At 41.0% G+C, this 16,999-nt stretch overlaps 1 protein-coding gene and 2 non-coding genes across 5 annotated transcripts in view; all 3 read left to right on the top strand.

Moving 5' to 3' along the window:
* LOC134299062 (U5 spliceosomal RNA) lies at positions 1-116 on the top strand. The gene has a single exon (XR_010006209.1). It is a non-coding gene; the product is annotated as a U5 spliceosomal RNA (small nuclear RNA).
* A 3,703-nt stretch (positions 117-3,819) lies between these two features.
* Positions 3,820-3,935, top strand: LOC134299060 (U5 spliceosomal RNA). The gene has a single exon (XR_010006207.1). It is a non-coding gene; the product is annotated as a U5 spliceosomal RNA (small nuclear RNA).
* A 1,988-nt stretch (positions 3,936-5,923) lies between these two features.
* ptk6 (protein tyrosine kinase 6) overlaps positions 5,924-16,999 on the top strand; it is a 29,905-nt gene continuing 18,829 nt past the window's right edge. Inside the window, exons 1-3 of one of the 3 annotated variants that reach the window (XM_062979057.1) lie at positions 5,924-6,357; positions 9,728-9,828; positions 12,309-12,820. In XM_062979057.1, the coding sequence (XP_062835127.1) occupies positions 12,582-12,820 (239 nt within the window). In that variant the 5' untranslated portion in view covers positions 5,924-6,357; positions 9,728-9,828; positions 12,309-12,581. The other 2 variants (XM_008110201.3, XM_062979056.1) reach the window with 2 other exon arrangements.

Below are 16,999 nucleotides of genomic sequence, written 5' to 3'. Positions count from 1 at the left end.
ATACTCTGGTTTCTCTTCAGATCGTATAAATCTTTCGCCTTTTACTAAAGATTTCCGTGGAGAGGAACATTTATGAGTTTTTCTCAAATTTTTTGAGGCTCTACTTCTGTGGAGCTGACTCTACTGGTTGAAAAATAGATGTGAATTAGTTTAGGGGTAATTATAATATGTTTTGTAAATGATGCTGCTGGGATTTGTAGTTTAAACAAACGTATTTAGCAGGCCTGGGAAAGCAGCCGGTAGGCTGTTAGGAATTGTGGGAGTTGAAGTCCAAAACACCTGCAGGGCTAGAAGCACTCTCTCCTGACATTTTGTCCATCTACGGTAGAAGTAAGCACTCTTGTCTGCTTGAGGCAAGTGTGACTGTTGCAATTGGTCACCTTGATTAGCATTGAATGGCTTTGCCGCTTCAAAGCCTGGTATTTAGCACTTGGACTTAAAGAGAAAATTGAACTACAAATCTCAGGATTCCATGGTGAGGATTCTTAGGAAAATTAAATATTATCTTGTATATGCAAACTGATTTTCTAAAAGTATCATTGAATAAAATAGCCTTGCAGTTTCAAAGCCTGGCATCTTCCTGCCTGGGGAAATCCTTTGCTTAACTGGCCCTGATTGTTTCCTGCCTGGAATTCCCCTGTCTTCTGAATATTGCTCTTTATTTCCTGTCCTGATTTTAGAGGGTTTTTTTTAAAATTAGGAATTGTAGGAGTTGAAGTCCAAAACACCAGGAGGGCTTGAAGCATTCTCTCCTGGCGTTTTGCCCACATCTGCGGCAGAGGTAAGAACTCTTGTCTGCTTGAGGCAAGTGTGAATGTTGCAATTGGCCACCTTGATTAGCATTGAATAGCCTTGCAGCTTCAAAGCCTGGTATTTAGCACTTGCACTTAGAGAAAGTTAAACTACAAGTCCCAGAATTCCATGCTATATTCTTACGAAAGCTAAAGTGGAATATTACCTTGTACTGTATAAGCAAGCTGATTTTCTAAAAGTATCATTGAATAAAATAGCCTTGCAGCTTCAAAGCCTAGCAGCTTCCTGCCTGGGGGAATCCTTTGCTTAACTGGCCCTGATTGTTTCCTGCCTGGAATTCCCCTGTCTTCTGAATATTGCTCTTTATTTCCTGTCCTGATTTTAGAGGGTTTTTTTTTAATTACTGGAAGCTAGATTTTGTTCATTCTCGTGGTTTCCTCCGTTCTGTTGAAATTATCCACATGCACTTTCTTCCCGTGTTGGCTGGACGGACGTGTGACAAAGCCGAGGAACCAATTAAAATTATTTTAAAAAATGAAAAACTCAAAATAATAGTTTGAAGACATGATAGTCAAGGGACAACTGCTAAATGAATGTTTCAGATTGAGAGTTAAAGAAGGAGAGGCGACACCGAAGACAGATGAGATAGAAGATAATAATAATTACAATAATAATAATAATAATAATAATAATAGAAATTCTATTTATACACCACCATATCTCCCAGAAGAGACTCAGGGCAGTTTCCCATCATAAGAACAACAAGTGCATTACATAACAGTATAATAAACATATTATTAAAACAGATAAAACTATACAATTAAATAAGCAATAAATAACACTTACAGCAACCTTGATCAAGATGTAAGATTATTAAGAGAAGACTGCACAAAACGCCAAACAATAGTTGGACGTCACTTTTTATGTATTTGTTTTTATAATATCCCTTTCTTTTGTTGTATTTTTCCCTCCTCTGGTCTTTCTCTTTTCCTTTCATTATCCCGATTCATGTATGTGTATGTGGTTACCTCCCATATTCCTAAAACACATCTACCCTTTTGTTTATGTCTATGTTTATGTGTATCACAATTTTGGTAAATGCATTCAATAAAAACTTTTAAAAAAGAAATTGTCCACCTGCTTGTGGATTTCAATGGCTTCTCTGTGTAGTTTGGCATGGTGGTTGCTAGAGTGGTCCAGCATTTCTGTGTTCTCAAATATTATGCTGTGTCCACAGATGTTTTTCTGGAACTCCCTGGATTCAGCGGATATTGACAATTTGATCTCTCCTTCCTCTGCCTTTTCAGAACCCAGCTTGTACATCTGGCAACTCTCGCTCCATGTCTTGCTGGAGTCTACCTTGCAGGACCTTGAGCATTACCTTACTGAAATGGTTCTCAACCTGGTGTCCCCAGATGTTTTGGCCTTCAACTCCCAGAAATCCTAACAGCTGGCAAACTGGCTGGGATTTCTGGGAGTTGTCGGCCAAATCACCTGGGGACCCACAAGCTGAGAACCACTGCTTTACTGGCTTGTGCAACAGGGGTCCCCAAACTAAGGCCCGTGGGCCGGATGAGGCCCTCCAAGGTCATTTACATGGCCCCTGTCCTAAACTTTAGAGTTAGGGTTGACCTAAGTCTACCTGGTTTTTGGAGGTCTCTTTGCTTAGCTACGGCCTTATGAGACCATCTAGATGGCTTTTGGAGGTCACTTTCCTTACCTATGGCCCTATGATACCGTCGAGATGGCCTTTGAGGGTCCCTTTCCATACCTATGGTTTTATGAGATTGTCTAGATGGCCTTTGAGGATCCCTTTCCTTATCTATAGTCTTCTGATGGCCTGATGAGATCATCTAGATGGCCTTTGAGGGTCCCTTTCCTTACCAATGGTCTTATGAGACCATCTAGATGGTCTTTGGAGGTCTCTTTCCTTACCTATGGTCTTATGAGATGGTCTAGATGGTCTTTGAAGGTCTCTTTGCCTAGCTACGGTCTTATGAGACCATTTAGATGGCTTTTGGAAATCACTTTCCTTACCTATGGTCCTATGAGACCGTCTAGATGGCCTTTGAGGGTCCCTTTCCTTACCGATGGTCTTATGAGATGGCCTAGATGGTCTTTGAAGGTCTCTTTGCCTAGCTACGGTCTTATGAGACCATCTAGATGGCTTTTGGAAATCACTTTCCATACCTATGGTCCTATGAGACCGTCTAGATGGCCTTTGAGGGTCCCTTTCCTTACCGATGGTCTTATGAGATGGCCTAGATGGTCTTTGAAGGTCTCTTTGCCTAGCTACGGTCTTATGAGACCATCTAGATGGCTTTTGGATATCATTTTCCATACCTATGGTCCTATGAGACCGTCTAGATGGCCTTTGAGGGTCCCTTTCCTTACCGATGGTCTTATGAGATGGCCTAGATGGTCTTTGAAGGTCTCTTTGCCTAGCTACGGTCTTATGAGACCATCTAGATGGCTTTTGGATATCATTTTCCATACCTATGGTCCTATGAGACCGTCTAGATGGCCTTTGAGGGTCCCTTTCCTTACCTATGGTCTTATGAGATGGTCTAGATCAGGGGTCCCCAAACTAAGGCCCTCCAAGGTCATTTCCCTGGCCTCTGTCCTGAACTTTAGAGTTAGGGTTGACTTAAATCTGAAATGACTTGAAGGCACACAACAACAGTCCTAATTTTGGACCCCAGCAAAGGAGCTTGGCTGAGAAGAAGTGGGTGCAGTTCCAGTCATGGTCGGCAGAGGGCGCAGGATCATTCCGCTCTGCCCCATGAAGACGCCCAGGTGTCTTACGTCATAGGTCGACGAGACCGGACACCAAGCAGCCCTTATTTGCATACTGCTACGACCACAATGCCTTGCGCGGCGGAAGGAGCGAAAAGGGTATCCATTCCAACTCCCCGGTTATTTCTCCATCGTTTCCTTCTCTCTAATCGATGGAAAAAGAAAATCTAGTCAAATTTAAAGCCGAAATGACTGACGCAGGAGAGAGGTCACCGTAACTTGTTTAGTAATCTCTGCAACTTGGGCTGGGTCAGTGAACACAGCAAGAGCATACTCTGGTTTCTCTTCAGATCGTATAAATCTTTCGCCTTTTACTAAAGATTTCCGTGGAGAGGAACATTTATGAGTTTTTCTCAAATTTTTTGAGGCTCCACTTCTGTGGAGCTGACTCTACTGGTTGAAAAATAGATGTGAATTAAGGTTTGGGGTAATTATAATGTGGATTATAAATGATATTAGGGAGATTTGTAGTTTAGCTGAACTTATTTAGCAGGCCTGGGCAAACTTTTAACCTTCCAGGTGGCAGAAGCATTCTCTCTTGACGTTTCACCTACATCTATGCCAGAGGTTGAGAGGTCTGTTTGAAATTAAGCAAGTGGAGTTTATTTCTCTGTGGAATAATGTCTAGGGTGAGACAGAAAAAAACTCTTGTCTGCTTGAGGCAAGTATGAATGTTGCAATTGGCCACCTTGATCAGCATTGAATAGCCTTGCAGCTTCAAAGCCTTATATTTAGCACTTGTACTTAAGAGAAAATCGAACTACAAATCCCAGGATTCCATGCTATATTCTTACGAAACTTAAATATTATCTTGTATATGCAAACTGATTTTCTAAAAGTATCATTGAATAAAATAGCCTTGCAGCTTCAAAGCCTGGCAGCTTCCTGCCTGGGGGAATCCTTTGCTTAACTGGCCCTGATTGTTTCCTGCCTGGAATTCCCTTGTCTTCTGAATATGGCTCTTTATTTCCTGTCCTAGAGTTTTTTTAATTACCGGAAGCTAGATTTTGTTCCTTTTCATAGTTTCTTCCTTTCTGTTGAAATTATCCACCTGCACTTTCTTCCAGTTTTGGTGGACAGATGTGTGAGAAAGCCGAGGCATTTTGGAAAGAGATTCACCAAAGGATACCAAAAATATTATAAATTAAAAATTAACTTGTATCCCAAATATTTTCTCATAGGAATGTTGGATATAGAAAAAGATAAAAAAATAAGGAAATACAGTGTTCCCTCACTTATTGCTGGGGTTATGTTCCAGGACCATCCACAATATGTGAAAATCCACGAAGTAGGGGCACTAGATTTATTTTAATATTTATACATTATTTTAGTAAAATATTTTAAGTCTTTATCAACCCATTGTGTGTTGATAAATCGCCTCCTTCTCCTCCCGTTGCCACTTGGGCTCCTCCCATTGCTGCTTGGGCTCCTCCCGTTGCCACTTGGGCTCCTCCCGTTGCCACTTGGGCTCCCTTTGGCTTCTCCTTCCTCCCTTCCTTAGGCTGTAAATTGTAATTTTTTAATGATTTATTATAGTCTTTTAGAGTTTATTGAAAGACCACGAAACAGCGAATCCGCAAAAAGTGAACCGCAAAGTAGTGAGGGAACACTGTGTTGTTTAGCTATTTGGTAACAGCCGCAAGGATGACCCATGCTAAACGTTGGAGAGAGAAAAATTGACCAGATATAAAACCCTGGATTAACAAAATTTTACAGATCATGAATATGGATAGGCTTACATATTTGTTATCAAATACTCAAGGCGGACCAAGCAAACCAACGGATTGGGAACCAATGAAAATTATTTTAAAAATGAAAAACTCAAAATAATTGTTTGAAGACATGATAGTCCAGGGACAATTGCTAAATAAATGTTTCAGATTGAGAGTTAAAGAAGGAGAGGCGACACTGAAGACAGATAAGATAGAAGATGTAAGATTATTAAGAGAACACTGCACAAAACACCAAACAATAGTCAGACGTCACTTTTTATGTATTTATTTTTATAATATCCCTTTCTTTTGTTGTACAGTAGAGTCTCACTTATCCAAGACTCGCTTATCCAATGATCTGGATTATCCAAGGCATTTTTGTAGTCAACATTTTCAATATACAGTACAGTCTCACTTATCCAACATAAACGGGCCGGCAGAATGTTGGATAAGCGAATATGTTGGATAATAAGGAGACATTAAGGAAAAGCCTATTAAACATCAAATTAGGATATGATTTTACAAATTAAGCATCAAAACATCATGTTATACAACAAATTTGACAGAAAAAGTAGTTCAGTACACAATAATGCTATGTAGTAATTACTGTATTTACGAATTTAGCACCAAAATATCACGATATATTGAAAACATTGACTACAAAAATGCATTGGATAATCCAGAACGTTGGATAAGTGAGTGTCGGATAAGTGAGACTCTATTGAATTGTGATATTTTGGTGCTTTGGTCTCAGCCAAAGGAGCTTGGCTGAGCAGAAGTGGTGCAGTTCCAGTCATGGTCGGAAGAGGGCGCAGGATCTTTCCGCTCTGCCCCATGAAGACGCCCAGGTGTCTTACGTCATAGGTCGACGAGCCGGACACCAAGCAGCCGTTATTTGCATACTGCTACGACCACAATGCCTTGCGCGGCGAAATGGGTATACATTCCAACTCCCCGGTTATTTCTCCATCGTTTCCTTCTCTCTAATCGATGGAAAATGAAAATCTAGTCAAATTTAAAGCCAAAGTACTGACACGTGGAGAAGGTCACCGTAACTTGTTTAGTAGTCTCTACAAGTCTGGTTGGATCGGTGAAGGTGAGAAGAACAATGCTTTTGGGTTTGGAAAGATTATCCGTTTCACCGGAGAAAAACTTTTCTTTTCTCAAATTTTTGGAGGCTCCACTTCAGTGGAGCTGAGTCTGCTGATTACAAAAATAAATGCAAATTAGTTTAGGTGTAGTTATAATATGGGTTAATGTGTATTATTGTAGGTAAAGTCTGGTGATGTCATTGAGCTGCTAAATGCAGTGCTAATGGACTTTCCATGTAATATGGGTTTGATAGAAGACTTCAATTCTATGTAGATTGTTATGGCGTGATGAAAAGGTTAAGTATAAGCTTCTTATTTTAGTTATTTAGTTGTTTTGTTGTTCCTTTATTTTATCACTTTTTAACTTATTTGTTATGCAATACTTTTGACACTAAATAAATAAATTTTAGTTACAATTGTATTGCATGGACTTCTGGGACTTGTAGTTTAAACAAGGGCATATAGCAGGCATGGGCAAACTTTGGCCCTCCTGGTGTTTTGGACTCCCAACTCCCACAATTCCTAACAGCCTACCGGCTGTTAGGAATTGTGGGAGTTGGAGTCCAAAACACCAGGAGGGCCCAAGTTTGCCCATGCCTGTTATTCTATTTCTTAGGGAAAAAAACTCAAGTCTTTGTTGTTTTTTTATGAATGCTCCCCATTAGAAAATCCATCAGGACGTGGGTGAACTACAATTCCCAAAAATTTTGGGTCAGTCCTCCCCAAATCCCGCCAGTATTCATAGTTGGCCATCTTGGGTCTGTGTGCCAAATTTGGTCCAGATCCATCATCTGCTGGGTTCAATGTTCTCTGAATATAGGTGAACTATAACTCCCTGATGCCAGTGTCAATCACTCCCAAACTCTGCCAGTATGCACAGTTGGCTATATTGGGTAGGTGTGCCGAGTTTGATCCAGATACGACGTCAGCTGCATACAGTGCTCTCTTGATACGAGTGAACTACAACTCCCATATGCCAAGGACAATCACCCCCAAACTTCACCTGTATGCACAGTTGGGCATGTTGGGTCTGTGTGCCAAGTTTGGTCCAGATCCGTCCTTGGCTGAGTTCAGTGCTTTCTGGATGCAGGTGAACTACAACTCCCATATGTCAAGGGCAATCACTGCCAAACCCGGCCAGTATTCATAGTTTGTGTAAGCAGACTCCCCTGTCACATACACATTATAGATAGATAGATATAAAATAAAAATTTTAGAGTGAGGAACCATCACTCTTTGGCAGAGAATGCTAAAGACCTTGTCGAACTACAACTCCCATGATTCCATAGCCATGGCAGTTAAAGTAGTGCTGAAAAGCATTCACACTAAAATGTAGATATGAGTCTTAAAGACCCAAATCCTCCATGAAGGAGGAAAGCAGATTATATGTATGTTCTCTGAGCATGCTCAGAGTCACAGTTTCCAGTGTATTTATTTACATTGCACATGCCACTGATTGGTTTCAAGTACAGTAGAGTCTCACTTATCCAAGCCTCACCTATCCAAGCCTCTGGATTATCCAAGCCATTTTTGTAGTCAACGTTTTCAATATACAGTAGAGTCTCACTTATCCAAGCTAAACGGGCCGGCAGAAGCTTGGATAAGAGAATATCTTGGATAATAAGGCGGGATTAAGGAAAAGCCTATTAAACATCAAATTAGGTTATCATTTTACAAATTAAGCACCAAAACATCATGTTTTACAACAAATTTGACAGAAAAAGTAGTTCAATACAGAGTAATGTTATGTTGTAATTACTGTATTTATGAATTTAGCACCAAAATGTCACGATATATTGAAAACATTGACTACAAAAATGGCTTGGATTATCCAGAACGTTGGATAAATGAGTGTTGGATACGTGAGACTCTACTGTAGATAGATATAAAATAAATTTTTTAGAGGGAGGAACCATCTCTCTTTGGCAGAGAATGCTAAAGACCTTGTCGAACTACAACTCCCATGATTCCACAGCCATGGCACTTAAAGTAGTGCTGAAAAGCATTCACACTGAAATGTAGATATGCCTCTTAAAGACCCAAATCCTCAGTGAAGGACGAGAGCAGGTTATATGTATGTTCTCTGTGCATGCTCAGAGTCACAGTTTCCAATGTATTTATTTACATTGCACATGCCACTGATTGGTTACAAGTACAGTAGAGTCTCACTTATCCAAGCCTCTGGATTATCCAAGCCATTTTTGTAGTCAACGTTTTCAATATATCGTGATATTTTGGTGCTAAATTTGTAAATACAGTAATTACAACATAATATTACTGCGTATTGAACTACGTTTTCTGTCGAATTTGTTGTATAACATGATGTTTTGGTGCTTAATTTGTAAAATGATAACCTAATTTGATGTTTAATAGGCTTTTCCTTAATCCCTCCTTATTATCCAAGATATTCGCTTATCCAAGCTTCTGCTGGCCTGTTTAGCTTGGATAAGTGAGACTCTACTGTAATGAACAAGACCAGACTGAGAAAAAGAAAGCAGGAGAGATTGTCATTTATTGCAGCCTCGCCCTTGACTTGGAAAGGAATTCCACCAACGTCAATGGGGCTTTCCCCCGGAAATTAATTCCTTGTGCAGCCCAGGGAACATCTACACTGCAGAATTAATGCAGTTCGAAACTGCTTTAACCGCCATGGCAATATGTTCTCCAAAAGCATCCTGCGGAAAGAGTTAATATCTCTTTCGGTTACCTTAAAACAGAGCCTAAATACTTGAACATGCCCATCTGTATTTTATAATGTGTTTTATAAATGTCCGGTGTAAGTTAATTCATTTTTAACTGTTTTATAGTGCATTGTACAATTTTTATATATGTGTTTTATTGTAAGCCGCCCTGAGTCCCCTGTTGGGTGAGAAGGGCAGGATATAAATATTGTACTAAATAAATAATAAATACCCTGCAGACACCACAATTCCTCCAACCTTGGCTGCTAAGCAGTGTCAGCCGTGGATAGTACTTGGATGGGAGACCAGCAATGAATATCAGGTAATGTGGGCTATATTGCAAAGGATGGAAGTCTTAGAATCATATAGCTGGAAGGGCCATCCAGTCTAACCTTGTACTGCTTGTTGAATCCATTGCTTCTAGTCCAGGGATGGTCAAATTTGGGCCCTGCAGCTTAAGCGGCCGAGGGGGAAAAGGAAAGGGCCTGAGGCTGTTAGGAATGGTGGGAGTTGGAGTCCAAAACACCTGCAGGGCCCAAATTTGACCATGCCTGTTCTAGTCTCTCCAGCAGCACACACAGGTGTTAAAGCACACCTGACTGTCTTCAGGTGTAGCTCTTCTGGGTTTTAAAGCCATCCCTGCCGAAATTCCCTCACCTACCTTGAGTCACATCCTTTCTCCATCTCTCTACAGGGTTTCCGGTGAGATGGTTTTCTTGGCCCTCTCTTCCAACCAACAACCACTAAGCAAGTTGGATCCTGCCTTGCTCGAAAGCCGGATCTATTCCCAAGGAAGTGAGTCCAACAGAACCCATCCTCCCCAGCAAGTGGCAATTAATACATCTCATATAATGGGGGAGTTTATTTATTTATCATCTCAGAACCAAACCGAGGGTACAAACAAAGTTTAAAACTTGACATGATACTAAATGTCCTTTGACCAGTAGCTGGTCACTTGGAGTGCCTCTGGTGTTGCTATAAGAAGGACCTCCGTTGTGCATGTGGCAGGGCTCACGCTGCATTGTAGTAAGTGGTCTGTGGTTTCCTCTTCTCCATACTCGCATGTCGTGGACTCCACTTTGTGGCCCCATTTCCTAAGATTGGCTCTGCATTTTGTGTTTCCAGAGCGTAGTCTTCTGTTTGCCCAGGAGGGAGTCTCTCATTTGGTATCAGTCATGGATTGAGCTTCTGGGTTTTAGCCTGCCAGTTTTGGACTCTCGCTTGCTGAGGTGTCCCTGCGAGTATCTCTGTATATCTTAGAAAAATATTTTTTGATTTAAGGCACTGGCTAATACCTGAACAGAGGATGGGCCGGAGATGTCAATGCCTTGGTCCTTTCTTTGCTACTTCTCAGCGGATGTCAGGTGGTGCAATGCCAGCTAAACAGTATAATTTCTCCAGTGGTGTGGGGTGTAGATATCCTGTGATAATGCGGTATGTCTCATGAAGAGCCACATCCAATGTTTTAATATGGTGAGATGTGTTCCACACTGGGCATGCGTATTCAGCAGCAAAGCGCAAGGGCAGATCATATCTTCACTGTGTCTGGTTGTGATGCCCAGGTTGTGCCAGTCCGCTTTCATATGATATTATTTCTAGCACCCACCTTTTGCTTGCAAGTGCTTTCTTGTAAGTAGCATGGTCCAGGTATCTTGGTGTGCTGTAATGCTCCAGTGGGATCCCTTCCCAGGTAATCCTCAGAGCTTGAGGTCCTTGTCCGTTCTTAAAGTGAAAAGCACATGTCTGTGTTTTAGATGGATTAGGAATCAGTTGGTTTTCCCTGCAATAGACAGTAAGAGCACCTAAAGCTTCGAAGGGTTTCTGTTCAACCACTTCAAAGCTCCCTGCTTGAGCAGTGATGGCACAATCATCAGCATAGACGAAACTGTCCTAATGGTGGGATGATTAGCAGCCTTCATCCCATCTGGTATTTTAGGATGGATGTCGAGATCCAGCTGTTGTCAACATGCAGATCCTACCATCCATTGTGCTGACTTTAGGACTGCTGGGAGTTGTAGTCTTAAAAATATCTGGAGGGCTGCATGACATAACCGCCAACTGTCCTGATTGGGCACAGGCAGTCCTGATTAATATTCTGCCATGCCACTTTTTCAAACATCCAAGTTACTTTATTCTCATCTTACAGTAGAGTCTCACTTATCCAAGCTAAACGGGCCAGCAGAAGCTTGGATAAGCGAATATCTTGGATAATAAGGATGGATTAAGGAAAAGCCTATTAAACATCAAATTAGGTTATGATTTTTCAAATTAAGCACCAAAACATCATGTTATACAACAAATTTGACAGGAAAAGTAGTTCAGTGCGCACTAATGTTATGTTGTAATTACTGTATTTACGAATTTAGCACCAAAATATCATGATATATTGAAAACATTGACTACAAATGTTTTAGCCGGGCTGTGGCGCAGCTGTTGAGCAGCTGCCTTAAATCACTCTGACCATGAGGTCATGAGTTCGAGGCCAGCCCGTGGCGGGGTGAGCACCCGTCAATTAAAAAAAAATAAAAAATAGCCCCTGCTCGTTGCTGACCTAGCAACCCGAAAGATAGTTGCATCTATCAAGTTGGAGATAAGGTACCACTTATAAGTGGGGAGGCAAGATTAACTAATTTACGACCTGGAATGAGGAAGTGCCGTCAGTGTGGATGATGAAGCAGCTGCTCCCCCCTGTGGCCAGAATCGAACATCCCCTCAGAAGAAGGTTAATTTGCCTCTGCGTGTGTCTCTCAGTCTCTGTTTGATGTGTTTATGGGCATTGAATGTTTGCCCTATGTGTGTTATAATGTGATCCGCCCTCAGTCCCGTTCGGGGTGAGAAGGGCGGAATATAAATACTATAAATAAATAAATAAATAAATAAATACAAAAATGGCTTGGATAATCCAGAAGCTAGGTTTGGATAAGTGAGATTCTACTGTATTTCATTTGCTGCACCGACACTGGAGAATTAATGCAGTTTGGCACCACTTTAACTACCATGGCTTAGTGATATGCAACCATGGGAGTTGTAGTTTGGTGAAACCCAAACACGCTTTGGCAGAGAACGAAAAAGACTTTGTGAAACTATGACTCCAAGGATTGCCATGTCAGCTAAAGTTGTGTCAATCTATGCTAATTCTACAATGTATATCCAATCCATGTTGCGTTGCCCAAGCTTTGCTCCAAAGGTGAAGAAAGTATTTTGCATTGTTATCGTGTGTCATCACCGCCTTCTTGTTCTTCCTCTTCTTCTTTTCCCTCCTCCTTCCCTTCAAGGAGCAGCAACAGGGCAGGGCTGGGATATATATTACGACTTCTGTCCCATAAAGAGGAAGCGGAGAAGGGTTTTTCCCCCCCATTTCAAAGTCTCCGCCTGGCAGAGATTTGCTACCTACCAGTAAGCCAACGCAACAGGTTTGCAAAGACTTCCTTGTATTAAAACTGCATTTGAAGAGCATGACTTTCTGAAAAGCATTTGTGAGGTTGTGGCCATAGCCAAACTGTGGTGTTTTCTCCTCTTGGGCTTCATCTTCTTGACCTCGGATCATCATGAGCTCCAAGCCAGAGCTGCCGAAAAGGAACCAGAGCAAGATTTATACCAGCCTGTGGGATTTTAAAGGGATGACGGAGTCCGAATTGAGCTTCCGGGCAGGAGACCTATTCCAGGTGATAGAGAAGACAAGGGATTGGTGGTGGGTCAAGAAATTGGATGCCTCTGGCAAGAATTCCCAAGAAGGATATGTCCCCTCCAACTACATGGCCAAGCAAGAGACTGTGGAAGCAGAACCGTAAGTACTGGTTATTATTAGAACTGACTTTTAAAAAAGCAGAGTTTCATGTGCTTTGGACTTAAGTATATATCTCTCTCATGCTTCTCCAAACTTTGTGCTGCATTTACGAAAGTTGGGTAGATATGCAAAATTAACAAAAGTACATCAGAATCCCTGTATCCACAGGACCAGTATTTGCAGTTTGATTTAGTGATAAAATATGACTTCCTTATGCATTTTAGGGTCCCTCGGCATGAATTTATATCAGGCATGGGCAAACTTCGTCCCTCCAGGTGTTTTGGACTTCAACTCCCACAATTCCCAACAGCCAGGAGGCTGTTGGGAATTGTGGGAGTTGAAGTCCAAAACACCTGGAGGGACGAAGTTTGCCCATGCCTAATCATTTAAACAGGGTACACTATTATCTGCAAATTTATGTATCCATGCAAAGTTTTGGAACATATCCACTGTGCATTTTATATAAGGGCCATACTATATTTTTTATGGCACTTTAGTCATTTGGGAAAGTCTTACAATAATTCTTTTTCAGCTGCTTTTAAAAATCCCAATTTTTTTCCATTCCTGTTTTTGTCATTTATTGTCAGCCTACTCTACTTTCTGCAAATTGTGTTCAAAGTGCTCTTCATAAGTTCAAAGTCTACGTGTATTGCGGAATTATTGCAATCTGACACCACTTTAACTGCTATGGCTCAATGCTATAGAAGAATCATGGCAGTTTTTACAAGCCCTTTCGCCTTCTGTGCCAAAGAGTGCTGCTGCCCCAACCAAACTACAAGTCCCGGGATTCAATAGCAATGGGTCATAGCAGTTAAAGTGGTATCACTCTGCATTAATTCTGTGGTGTAGATGCACCTTTTGTAAGAGGACAGGGCAGTCTTTTCCTTTCCTGGAGACCAGTGGTACTCAACCTGTGGGTTCCCAGATGTTTTGGCCTTCAACTCCCAGAAATCCCAACAGCTGGTAAATTGGCTAGGATTTCTGGTAATTGTAGGCCAAAATACCTGGGAAGCCACAGGTTGAGAACCACTGCTGTAGACTTAGGCAAAGGTAAACTGCTGCAGCCTTTCTTAACTTGTCCACAACTTGTTGCCCTCTTTATCGCTCCCTGATGTTGTTTGGCCACATGTTGGGTTTTTGTTTGTGAAATGTTGGAAAAATTGGACTAATATGATATGGAAAACAAGCACAGGTGTACATTTATATTGAACTTCGGTTACTGGGGAAAGCATGCTAGTGAATATAATAAGACTGCAATGCCACTGCGAGAATTGCATCTGATCACTTTTGCATCTTCTGACCATCACCAACATACTTTCAACCATGGTTTGAACATGAGCTAAAAATTCAACCTACCCCTCTAGAAATCTGAGTGCTTCTGCTGTTCGGAGGAATTCCAAAAATAGGGTCAGTGCGGTTTCAAAGCATTCTTTGCCAAGTTTCTCAGAACCGTGACTATAGATCAAACTGTGGTGCAACTTTCCAGATCTGGATGGCAGCATTCCTCACCATTGGCTAGGACTGCTGGGATTTGCAGTCAACCCCAGGAGGGTTGCTTAATTCCCATCTGAACAGAGCTGAAAAGGAATAACTGATTTACATTCCAACCTGCTGTCGGAGAGAGAGAGAAATGATTTCTATCTGTTGGGGTTTGTGGATGATGGATGGAAGCTCTTACATGTGCCCCTGAGCCCAGAGACACCCTGCAGAATGATGCACCACTCAGCTTTGCAGGAAAAAATAACACAGGAACTTTTACTGAATCCAAGAGATCAACAGAACAATGGCATTTACAATAGTCCTTCTGTTTGCTTACAGAAATCAGCAGTTATAGGTAATCCTTTCTTAGTCCATGAGTCTACTTCAGTGAAGATCAGTAGCAAACAAGGCCTCAGAAATAGTCAGGCCTCTCTGAGTACAGAACCATCTTCTTTCCAGCCAGTACTTGGAAGACTCAGAGAGAGAGAGAGAGAGAGAGAGAGAGAGAAAACCCTGTTCAAAATGGTTCTCCAGCAGCAGGATAGCAACAGTTACAAACTAATTCCCAGGTCCTTGCAAACTCAGCCAATCGGCTCAATACATTTGATTTTCCAGTTAACACACATATAGTATCTTTGCAAACCATGACACTATCTAGTTTATTAGGACTAAATCTTCAATTGACACTTGTTTTAAGGTTTCTTGCATGTTTTAAGACCAGCCTGTGAAATCCAAATCAAAAGGAGATTTTGGAGTTTAGATATTCTCTAGTATGCAAGGCAAATTGCATGTATAAACTGAAAGTCCCTAAAATGTCTTAACACAAATGGATGTCCCAGATTGGGATTACATGAATGCCAGGATTCAGGGGAATACATTGACATCTAGTGAGCTCTGTTGAGCATACTTCAACTACGCATTTTTGTTCCATCACATCATGATTTGACATGCTTCTACTACTGCAGCTGATGAGTTTCTTAGCTTAGGAACAAGGGGCATGCTCCTTGTATAACTTATTTTAAAGCAAAGGTATCTGTTGTTTTTGTTGTTGTTGAAAACCCATGCTACATGGTCATCATCTGTGTTTGGAAAGTGGCCTCTGGGTTCTATCTTCGGCCCATTACTTTTCAGTAGTTTGACAATGTGTTGGAGATCATCCTTACCAATTTTACAAATGGTGCAAAACTGAGATGGGTGTTTAATACATAGGATTCAAAAGGACCTTGATAAACTAGGAAAGAGGGCTGAAATGAATAAAATGAAATTCAACAAATGCAACATTCTAAATTTGGGTCACAGAACTGAAATGCACAGGTATAGGATGGGTGATACATAGCCCGTAGTATTATACGCAATGTTGGAATCATTGGTGATCATAAACTGAGCATGAGCCAGCAATGTGGTACTGTGGCAAAAGAAAGCAAATGCTATCATACAGGCATATAACCCATAATATCAGGGCAGATTATCCACAATATCTGCTTTGAACTGGGTTCTCTGAGTCGACACTGCCATTATTATTATTATTATTATTATTATTATTATTATTATTATTATTATTATCAGTATTTATAGCCCATCCTTCTCACCCCGAAGGGGACTGAAAGCGGCTTACAGAACACACATATGGCAAACATTCAATGCCGATTTTACAATTAACAAGGACAGACAACACAAACAGAAGTAAAGGCAGTTTTCCCATCTTATTTCCAGCATCTTGGAGGTTGACCACGGGAGTGGGGGTGTGCTTTTGTTCCATCTTCTATGTCGAGGAGCTTTCCTCCAATCAATGTCCTTAAAGGCGCCTTTATTACCTTCCCATGAAAAGTGGTACCTATTTATCTACTCGCATTTCTGCTTTCAACCCTCTAGGTGGGCAGGTGAGCTGGGGCTAATGGTAGGGTGCTCACCCCAACCCGGGATTGATCTGCCGACCTTTCAATCTGCAGGATTTTTCTGCAGCACAGTTGTTGGGTTAATCAATATAATAACCTAAGTTCCTTTAAGGTTTATTTGTATATACATTTAAATTTGATAATGATGAATTATGAAGAGATTTATTTGTTAACAATGCCTTTAGGGAAATTAAATATAAACATGGAAATGTAGCTTATTATTCTATTTTATACATCATTTAAAAATGGTACCAAGCTCCACTTTTCCTCATAAGGCGCAATCCTCAAGCACTTGTTCAACCTAAAAAATGACCCCCAGTTCTGTGAAAGTTACTCATCCCATTCAATATTTTTAATTACTATTTTGATATTTTTAATGTGACTTCAATCCAGTTCAATGTGAATTTTATACAGCTGTGTGGAAGGGCCTTAGCCTGTTCTAACTGAAACTTAGAGCCCTTTCACACAGGCAGAAAATCTCACAATATCTGCTTTGAATTAGTTTATCTGAGTCCACACTGCCATATATACCAGTTCAAAGCAGTTGATGTGGGATTTTATTCAGCTGTGGAGAAGGGGGCATAGTTTCCAAGTTAATTGAAACAGTCTTTTCACTTTGTTCTGTACCAGTCATGTCTCATCTAGACTTCTGCTGGGCATCTCATTTTAAGAAGTATATAGACAAATTGGTTTCCGAAAAAGGCAATGAAGATAATAAGAAATATGAGGAAAGGCTGAAACAGCTGGGCATATTCAGCTTGATAAAGAGGAGACTGAAGGGTGAAATAATGACATTCTTCAAACA

The sequence above is a fragment of the Anolis carolinensis genome, chromosome 4 (genome assembly GCF_035594765.1).
Source record: "Anolis carolinensis isolate JA03-04 chromosome 4, rAnoCar3.1.pri, whole genome shotgun sequence".
NCBI lineage: Eukaryota > Metazoa > Chordata > Lepidosauria > Squamata > Dactyloidae > Anolis > Anolis carolinensis.
This window is presented reverse-complemented; position numbering and strand designations above follow the sequence as displayed.